Source organism: Castanea sativa, chromosome 11 (genome assembly GCF_040712315.1).
Source record: "Castanea sativa cultivar Marrone di Chiusa Pesio chromosome 11, ASM4071231v1".
NCBI classification, from domain to species: Eukaryota; Viridiplantae; Streptophyta; class Magnoliopsida; order Fagales; family Fagaceae; genus Castanea; species Castanea sativa.
The window spans coordinates 41,415,283-41,426,051 of record NC_134023.1 but is presented as its reverse complement, the minus strand read 5'-3'; the positions used below and the strand labels follow the sequence as shown (position 1 = coordinate 41,426,051).

The 10,769-nt window shown below is 31.7% G+C and overlaps 1 protein-coding gene across 4 annotated transcripts in view; it reads left to right on the top strand.

Moving 5' to 3' along the window:
* The first annotated feature begins 1,109 nt into the window (after window positions 1-1,109).
* Window positions 1,110-10,769, top strand: part of LOC142615704 (uncharacterized) — a 36,059-nt gene continuing 26,399 nt past the window's right edge. For 2 of the 4 annotated variants that reach the window (XM_075788470.1, XM_075788469.1), the window contains exons 1-4: window positions 1,110-1,438; window positions 4,300-4,557; window positions 9,520-10,008; window positions 10,112-10,261. In XM_075788470.1, the coding sequence (XP_075644585.1) occupies window positions 1,117-1,438; window positions 4,300-4,557; window positions 9,520-10,008; window positions 10,112-10,261 (1,219 nt within the window). In that variant the 5' untranslated portion in view covers window positions 1,110-1,116. Of the gene's footprint in view, window positions 1,439-4,107; window positions 4,175-4,299; window positions 4,558-9,519; window positions 10,009-10,111; window positions 10,262-10,769 lie in introns of those variants that run through there. The other 2 variants (XM_075788471.1, XM_075788472.1) reach the window with 2 other exon arrangements.

The following is a 10,769-nucleotide window of genomic DNA, read 5'->3' as shown; positions in this document are numbered from 1 at the left end:
AAAATTATTAAAAGTATAGAGTAAATTTTAAATTATTCTTTTGTAATTTATTTAATTTTTTTGATAATGTAGTGAAATTTAAACCACTTATTATTAATAAATGGTTAAGATTTTCCGTACTTTACAGTAGAGTTATCAAAGAATTTTATGATAGAGCTATCCTGTGAATTTTAGGTGTGAATCCCAATCCCATGCCAAAACAATTTTTTGAGAACTATTACTAATCTTGGATCTTTTGATAGTGAATACGAAAATAATGTTGTCTCTTTGAAACGCATACTCCATCAAAATCAATAATATACTTCAACTTTGTTAGAAGTAATAAAAAGTCATTGATCTAAGAGGGTGTTTGGCTCGTGTGATATTAGATTGTAGTATAATGTTAGATACTTAGAATATTTGATTCATATAATCAAATTAATTACACCAATATAATGGTATATTAACATATGTCATAAGGTTAGCCATTAATCGGGTCATTTCTTTCTTATAGAATTTTTTTTTTTCATAAAAAAAGGTCTACCAAATGATTAATTTTAGTTTTTTTTATTATTTACTTAGTAGCATGCAAGTAGTTTTTTTTTTTTTTTTTTTTTGGGGGGGGGGGGGGGATGAGAGAGGATGAGTTCGTTAGACAGTGTGCCAAATTAAAAATTATTTGATATGCAATTCTGAAATATAAATATTTTTAATTTTAGATTTATTACTAATATTGAGTAGTTTTTTTATTTAATTTTTTTTCCAATTATTTATTTATTTTCTATTTATCCAATATGTTATATTCTATCCTCAAAGTATATATATTTAGTTACGTTTATGAGCGATTTAATTTTCATTTTTCTTATAAAATGGTAGAATTTTCACACACATATATATTGAATTTTAATGTGTACACATTAATTTTGGAACCTTTTAGACTAAAGTTATGACATAAGTGATAACATCTTGAATGGATCAGACCCATAAAAGACATAAATGTTTAAAAGAAACAGACAACAAATTTTGTCACCCTAATTCTAGACCTATACCTGATTGGATTATATTCTAACTGGATTTAATTGCCAACGTTTACTCCGATCCTAACACCATGTAGGTGTATTGACAGATTATATAAAGATGGAAACGAGGACAGCCTCAAGTGCAGCTGTAAGTGAAGTTCTTAATGTAAACAATTATTTGGTTTGGAGTGTCCAAGTGAGGACCTATTTGATTGCTCAAGATCTTTGGGACATTGTTGAAGCAACCGACGAATATCCTAAACAAGAAGATGATGAAGCCGTTTCCAAGGCTTGGAGCAAGAAGAATGCCATGGCTTTACACGTGATCCAAATTTCATGCCCGCAACGGATATGTCATGTGATTAGTCTAATTACTTCCGCCAAAATTGCTTGGGAAACTTTGGAATCAATATGTAGCATCCCCAAAAGTGATTATTTTGGTATGTCTCTCTCTCTACTGCACGTGCTCAAACGTTTTATATCTCAAATAGGCCTAAGGTCTAGAAGATATGATAATAAACTTACCCAAAAAATAAAAATAAAAAAACTTTAAAGAAATAAATGAAATGAAATACAGAATCGTCATGCTTTTCCTCCTCCCCTCTGTCTCTTCTGTTTGCCACCGCCATTACAACCTTAATAATACACCAGCAGTATTAACAGAAGCAAAGGCAACATTTGAACAGCGGGAATGGCCTTATGCCGGAGGACATGTGATGGGTGCCAAATCCATGATTGAAGCATTCAAAAAACTATTATCATAAAGTTAAAATAAATTATAATTCGTGGTCTTATAATATGCTTTTATGCTATAATCATAAAGTTAGGCTCTATTTTTTCTTTCAAAAAATAAAGTTAGGCTCTTTTGTGGTCAAATCTCATACTACTTAATTATCTAATAAGTTTTGGGTTAAATTACAAATTACGGCTTGTAATTTTGTCTCAAATTCAATTCAGTTTAGCTTTTAAACTCCACTTTCGTTTAATTCAATTCTTTACTTTCAAGTTTATTCAATTCATGTCTTGTGAAACGTAATTTCCTTCTAGAAGGAATTGAAGATCCATGATAGCAGCATGGTGTTATAGTCTCTCCATGCATTAAACATTGGGCTTAAGGAATCCAAGGGTTGCAATATTGTTCCATCAACATAATAAATCTTATTTTTGGCAGTCACTACCATTAGAAAAGATCTACTTTCAGGTGTTGTAATTGTATCGTCCATAAAAAGTTAAGTCACAAGAATAGTGCCGGGATTATCCTCCACTGAGCAAATATTAAGGGTTTCAAGCATATTCTCTAGTTGAAGCCTGGTTGGAGAACGTGTTTTAGCAAACATTGAAGAAGCTACCACTGAAGTAGTGGCGGTACCAAAAAAATTTTCAAGGGTGACCAACCTAGATATATATATATAGACACACACACACATGAAGGATGTTTATAATTTTTATTTTAACATATGATATTTTCATACTTAAACAAAAATATTTACATTAAGTCTTTACATTTTTTCCAAAAAATAAATAAATAGGTCTTGATATGTCTAAAAATATACAAGTCAATTTGATAAAAATAAAAAATAATTAAATTATATATAGTATGCATTAAATATACTTTAATTTAATGAGTTATATATGACATAAGAGTAATCAGAGGCAATAAACAATACATTAGTCAACTATTTAAATGCATTTCATATTTTTAATAAGAATCTAGGAAGGCTAGTATTTAAATTTAGGGTAAATTATGCATTTGGTCTCTATCCTTTACATTATATTTTAATTTGGTTCTTAACCTTTCAGTATTGTGTCAATTTAGTGTATGTTGTTATCTCTTACATGGAAATTGCTGATGTCTGTGGCAATAAACTAATTTTTTATTTTAGCCGTTAGTTATGTCAGCAATTTTCATCCAATAAATAACAGCATAGACTAAATTGACACGACACTGAAATGTTAGGGTCTGAATTTGTGATTGGAGATCAAGAATGTCATAATCTTCTCTGATTTCTCATTGAATGAATAACTCAATATCTACTTATATATACAAGAAGCAGAGACAAAACTGGAAAAATCAGAAAAACTGAAACTTTGACTAATTAATAGCTTATAACTAACATAATAGAAAGGTCCACCAACTCTAGGTACCAATGACAACATAACACGTGTACTGTCACTGTGGTGGGATAAATACATAACTAAGCTACCTGTAGGTTTCTCTATTTAGATGTCTAAACTGCAGGTCGTATATAATAGAATCATTTGCTACAAACTTCTTCATCAGATTTGATCAAAGTTCCAGTAAATTTCATTTTTTTTACTTTATCCAAAAAAAATGTAATTATGTTCTGTTTTCTCCATTAGTTAAAATTTCCCCTCATGTGTCCAACTTTATTTTGTTCTCCCAGATCTGCTATCAATTATTGGAATTTTACTTTTTTTATTGGCTGCTACTAGTTATTTTCTTGTTTGGGTGGCTGGTACTGGTAAAGTGTTAGTGAGCTTTCCTTCTATCCATCTTGTAATTTTTCTTTCATTTAGATCTTCCAAGTTACAGGTTAAATATAATTAGGTGAGGAAAATGCCATAAAGTTGCTCGCTGCTATTTTTGTTTTAGGATTTTAATCTCTTGCTATTAAATTAAATCATAATATATTTTCATTATCAAATGGAAAATTATTGTCTCATACTCCCAATATTCACACTCTATACACACAGGACATCACTTTGAAAATGAGTAAATTCCAATGTTTTCCCCACTAATTTGGAATTAAAATACAAACTATTTACACTAACCTCTTCTAAATAACCAAAAATAGGCTCTAAAAAACTTAAATTTTGTATTTTACCCTTCACTTAAATTGCAATTCACACTCCTCTAATAGGAAATTTGAAAAAGAAAATTCCCCAAAGAATTTTAATGTATTTTTAATCATTCAGAGGAGGACATGTGTAAATAGTTTATTATTTTAAAGGAAGTGACTATCTTATTCCAAATTTAGGGGAGGTGAGTGTCATAACAAAAAGTCTTAGAAAAAGTCACTGCTTCCCCTTTCAAAAAATGTGCATGCATGATGTCCACTCTTTGTAAACAATTGTCTGGAATGCAGAGTGTGTACATTGGAAGTATGAGGAGAAGCTAAGATCAGGAAAACACGTAAAGCAAGAATGGTTGAAATGTAATATACCTAATACCCCACTACAGTATTTGGGATATCTAAAAGAGTTTAATAGAATCTTCACTGAGTCACAATTTTATATGTGAGAATTATATATTAAATTGTTGCTGGTGTTTCAATTCCAGAGGAGGAGGAAGAAAGTTATGTGGATTGGAGCAATCGGACGAAAACATTTTTAATGAAACATGATCTTTGGAACATTGTTGAAACAACCCCCGAACCAACTACACCTGCTTGGAGCAAGAAGAATGCTTTGGCTTTATATTTTATCAGGGAATCCTTTGGGTCGGATGGATTTTATTTGGTAGAGAAAATTAGTAAGGCTAAAGACGCTTGGGATACCTTTGCAGAGAAGAGCAAGTCTAGTGCTCACCCAGACTCAGGTAGCTATCTCTCTCCTGAAAATACACATGCTCTAACATTCTAAAATAATAGCTTAAAGTTTACAAATCTATGATAAAATAATAGCTAAAATAATAACACTGGAGTGGTTGCCGTTGTTTCTTCGCTATATTCGGTGTGGTTGTGGTGGTGGTTTCGGTGAGTCTTTGCCCATTTTGGTCGTTGATAGGGTTGTAAAGAAATAAACTTTCTGAATGAAACCAAGAAAGAAACTCTCTCTTAATAAGATTCTTATTATTGAAGAAAAGAAATGGAGAACATAAAAATAAAATACAAAGCTCCTCTGCTATTTATACTACATAACAGAGCATGTACACGAGCCCAGAAAAAGAGCGGGAAAAAGAAAACAGAAATAACAAATCTAACTAACGCAACGGTTACAAAAGAAACTAATAAGATTATGACGCGTGTGCTAACTATACGACATCGCTTTGTGAATTTTCGTTTGTTCTTGTTCAATGATACGACATCGTTTCTTTGTTTCTTTGTTTCTTTTCTTTAATCCTAATGACACCGTTTCCATCTTTGGGTTCTTCTATTATTTCTTCACAAAACGCTGCAGTTTTCTTCAGCTTCTTTTCTTATTTTCTCTTTTCAACTTTAACAAGGGCGCGCTCAGAGAGAGAGAGAGAGAGGGAGGGAGAGAAATGGGTATGGTACGAGCAGTGATGACAGTTCTGATTATTGGGTTATTAAGAATTTAGGGGGGTGCTAGATGAATGAGATACCTGTGAGATATGGATGATAAGGAAGGTCTGTGTATGTCTAAATTCTATATAATTGTAAATTATGAGTTTGATTTCTTTAATATATAACCAGCTCCCTACTTTCTTGATCGATAAGGAGAGTTTCGTAAAGAGATGATTATCCAAGTGTTGCTGGTTCAAATCAGAGCATTTCTATCCTGGGTTCCGTATTTATTTTTTTTGTAAAATTATCATTTTAGTTCATACATTCTGGGGTTATAGTCAGTTTTGTCACTACATTTTATTAATAATTAATTTGGCCTTTGCTATTTTCAACTTGTAATTAATTTAGTCTCTACTGAAAGCTTATTTTTGACGTGACAAACAAATGACAAATTGGCACATTTGAAATTTATGTGGCAATAAAAAAAAAAAATTCAATTAACATTAAAAAAATTGTCACAGCATCTGAATGGAAAACAAAAATCAATTTCTTTCTAAACAAACACTTGGTCCATTTGGTTGGTAGATGAAAAAAATGAGAGTGGACCAAACTGATTTTAACCACAAAAAAAAAAAAAAATGGTTGGGGTGTGAAAAAATAAGAGGATAGAAAAGTGAAATGATAGAAGAGATTTTAATTTTCTTTATTTGTGTTTCGTTAGCGGGTGGAAATGTGGAGGGATAAAGAATTTTTTTTTTTTTTTATTGAGAAGAAAAATGAGAAGACAAAAAATAAAATCTGTATAAATTTACTCATATGCCCTTATTAAAAAATGATGCCCAATTAAAAAAAATACAATCACCTAAGTTTATTAAAAAAGAAAAATAACGTTCAATAAAAAAAAGTTTTTTAAAATTTTTTTTTTTTTTTTATATACCTTATAGTTGAAGAAGAGTGAAACACCCTAAAAGGAACCAAACACCAAAAAAAATGACAAAAAAATGAAAAAGAAAGAAGTGAAGCAGTATATCACGTCCATAAAAAGAAAAAAAGGAAACAACCAAAACATGAGATGAAGGGAAGTTTAGTCATTTGACTATAACTACTCTTCCCCTCTCTATTTTCTTCCCAAATTGGGGAGGTAACATTTTGGTAGGACCCAAAAATTTTCTCCTTTGCAACATTTCAAACTTTCTCTTACTTTTATCTATTTTTGCGGTTTTCTTCATTTGTTTGTCTTTAGCTGCCTCTCATTTTACTTTTGCTAAATGGCCGTGTGCATGCCTTTTTTGATCAATTGCATGTGTATGCTATTTTTATTCTTTTTTTTCTTTTCTTTTTTTAATTTTATAACTGGGTATGGTAGGGTTTTTTTTTCTTTGGTTTTTATTTTTTTAATTGGGCATTATTTTTGTTTTAACAAACTTGGTGGAATCATTTTTTTTGGTTGATGTTTTTTTTTTAATTGAGCACATTTTTTTTTTATATTTTAAATAAGGACATATCATTCAATTTATACCTACATCATTTTTCATCCTCTCATTTTTCTTCTCAACCAAATAAATGAGTTTTCCACTTTTCTATCTCTTCTCCATTTCCATCCTTCCACTTTTTCACCTTTCCAACTAAACAGGCTCTAGATACTTAAAATTTTATCTTTCTTCTCTTAGCCATGAATCACTACATGAAACTTGAGTCTCGAAACCTTTTTCTTTGTTCTTGTCCTTGGGTTAACTAAAACTAGAACAAAGGGGTGGTTTTTGCTTTTTTGTGCTTTGTCCAAGACGAAATTTTCTTATAAAATTTTGAGTTTCATTTGGCTTTTTATGGCTTTTTATCTCTTTGTTGGTCAAAATATGTGGGTACATGAGTTTGTGTTTGAATTTTCTCTAGGTCATACTCATAATTTGAAGAGTGGGTGAAATTTTCTGGTTTGCATATTATCTTGCTCCAATGGAGATTGGGTGTTACTGGTGAAATAATCTTTGTTCTTACTGATAATTTGTGGCAATTATTTTAATATTAATTAAAAAAATTTAGTATTATTTTACTCACCATGTAAGCTTCAAGTGTGCCAACTTGTCATTCATTTACCACGTAAGTATTTTCCGTTAAGGAGTTATTGGTAAGGATTAAATTGACTGAAACTTGAAAATAGCGGGGATTGAATTAACTGCTACAAAAATGTGGGGACCAAATTGACGGTGACCCCAAAATGTAGGAACTAAAATAGTATTTTTGTTATCATTTTTATCTATTTTGGCACCTACTGTTCACTAAAACAATAAAACACGACCTCACATCTGAAGCTCTATCCCTATTCAAATTTTGGCTATTTGCCTCTTCAGATGTGAGTGAATCGTTTTGTGAGAGAGAGCTACGCCAATCTTCTGACAAAGGGCTAATTCCCCTTTGCTTTCTGAGAGAGAGAGAGAGAGAGAGAGAGAGAGAGAGAGAGAGAGAGAGAGAGAGAGAGAGAGAGAGAGAGAGAGAGAAAATTTATTCAACCGGGGGATTATTTTAAGGAAGAAAATTTTTTGGAGTTACTATAGTAATTGCTATAGTGCTTTCTTCTTCAATAGATCTACTATAGCAACTCTAAAAAAATTTAGAGTTTAGAGAGGCTATTGGAGGGTTTTTTTTATTTATTTATTTATTTTGTATTTGCTCTCCAAAGATAGCTTTAGAGAGCCTATTGGAGATGCTCTAAGATCTAAAAACAAATTCCCACTGTAGTGGCATTCAATTATTTTCTTCACTTATTTTATTCACCTCTCTCTCTCTCTCTCTCTCTCTCTCTCTCTCTCCTTTAAAAAACTTAGACTTCCTTCACACTCTCTCTCCAATCACCAACTCAGTGGGTTGTCTCCGTAGATGAGACGGCGGTCATCTATGGCATGCGTGGTGGTTGATCTGAGAGTTTTGGATTTGGTTGTGGTGGACATCGTGGCTGTACAGGGTGGTTGCTGCTGTTATTGGTAGGTTTGGCTTTAGGTTTTCGTGGCTTGGTTTGGCCATAGTCAGTGGTGGTTGTCACTGGGTGTATTGTTGGCTGGGTTTGGGCCGTTTGGCCACTTGTGGTATAATGGATGAGAGGTAAAGTAAAAAATGAAAGGTAGGGTTTATTGTCAAGTATGAGTGTTAAAATAAAGTAAAATGCTAAAGTCACAAATTATTTTACCTTTTTTACAAACTACTGATGTGGTAGGTAGTTATTGGAAAGTAAAAATGTGATTTTAAAGTTGGTCTCATGAATTTGTAAATTTTAGTAATGAAACTTGATGGACCTCATATATACCAATGCTTCGAGCTAATCTAGTTGGAATGAACTAGTTGGTTTTGTATTAGATATAATTGTTTTAGGTTCTTTGGGGAAATCTAGTGATCATGTTTGTTTATATTTTTGGTTTTTTAGTAATTTTTTACTGATTAAAATAAAATTTATTGATTTTAATATAAAAATGATTTTTTAAAAGAAAATTTTAATGGTGTGGAGAACAAAGAGAAGTGAAATATGAGGTCCTTGCACTCTTAGTTTCTCACTCCTTTAATCACCAAAAAAAAGGAAAAAAAAGTAGAAAAGAAAAGAAAAAAAAGAAGATGCAATTGCATCACGAGAAGGTAAGTGAATACACACAATCATAGAGGAGAATGGTGTGCTTGTACTTTTAAATAAATTAAGGGAAAAATAATGGATGCTCTAAAGGCATCGGTTTAGAAAATACTTTTAAAGTCAAAAAAGAAAATACTTTTAATAACTTTTTATGGAAAAAGAAAAAATTATTGGATTTTTTATAAACTTTTTTATATTTTTATAAAAGTGGTACTAAAATTTTCCTAACATTGTCCATTAACAAAAGTTCCAAGGGCACCCATTATTTGTACCCATAAATTAAATCGGAGAAAGAAAGTATTATAAACATTAATGCAAATTCATGGATATGTGCTACAAATTCTTTATCCTATTCTTTGTGTTTTACTTTATACTCAACCAATCATAATAAAAATAAAAATAATAAATATAGAAAGTGATAAGTTCTTGTCTCACTTTTTATGTTCTAATTGGTACTATATCTTCTTTAATCGCACTGTGTGCGTGTATGTGTGTGTGTGTGTGTGTGTATATATATATATATATATATATATATATATATATATATATTCTGGCCGAATTCAGGCACAACCCCTATGGAAATAATATTATTCGTTTAGTCAATGTTGAAATCTAAATTAATAGAATAATCATCTTGGAATTGCTATTAGATACGCCAAATATTTTGAATACTATAGTAAAAGTACTATAAACTCGGCAGGGATGGAGAACGGTCGCTTCAGTCAGTATGTATCCCTCGAAAAACATATCCACAAAGGTGATTGGGATGCTGCTAATCAGGTCATTAGCTCCAATCCGGAGGTAGCGACTGCCAAAATTTCAATTACTGGAAGTACGGCTCTACACATTGCTATCTTTGAAGGACATATGAATATTGTGGAGACGTTGGTAAACAAAATGTCGGAAGAAGAATTAAAAATAAAAGATAAAAATGATTATACTGTTCTAGGTTATTGTGCTATTGTTGGAAACATCCAGATGGCAAAATGTATAATTGGGAAGAGCCGGACCTTACTTAGCATTGGAAATGAAAGCGATGACCTCATTCCAGTCGTGCTAGCTGTTACAAATAACCGAATAGAAATGGCACGCTATCTCTATCCTGAAACTCCTCTAGAAGATCTAATACCAAGAAATGGCATCAACGGTGCTTCGTTTATTACCCGGGCTATTAATTCCAAAGCTATTGGTAAGAACTTCAGATTCAACCATATTTTCGTATTCATTTCTATGCTTTGAAACACTAGGCATGATTCTCTTTCAATTAATTCCTTATGTTTGCAACTCAATAGATATGGCTTTGGATTTACTCGAACATTACCCTGAGTTGGCTATCGCTCCAGATTACTACGGGCGGTCTCCTGTGGAAGTATTGGCTGGCATGTCTTTTGCATATCAGAGTGGAAATCGGCTCGTATATTGGAAACAATGGATATACAACAGTGAGTATCACTCTCTTTTCTTGATTAGTCTATTAAATTATATGTTATTTTGCTCACACCTTGGAGAGTTAATTAAAGAATGTTGGTTTTATATAGTTATTTCAAAACCTCTTTTTTTTTTTTTTGTTAATAAAAAAATATACAATTATACTTTCACCCAAATCTTGTTTTAGGTGAAAGAAATAAATTATATTGATAACTGAAAGTATACAAAGTAAAAACTCTGCATAAAGCCAAATAGGGGAAAGACAATGGCTATAGCAGTAGGTAGAAACTACCAAAAAAAAAAAAAAAACATGGAGGAAACATAGTACAAGTAAAACCTGAGAAGACGAAAGTCACAAACAAAATCAAGAGCTTCGGTGTGCAGCCATGAGCCTCAGATGACTGATACTCATCCAAGAAACCAAGGGCTCCATCTAAAATGGATCTGAAGAGGGCTTGAAATTTCTTGAAATAAAACTTATTCCGAGCACTCTAAATTGCCAAGACATCACCAACAACATTC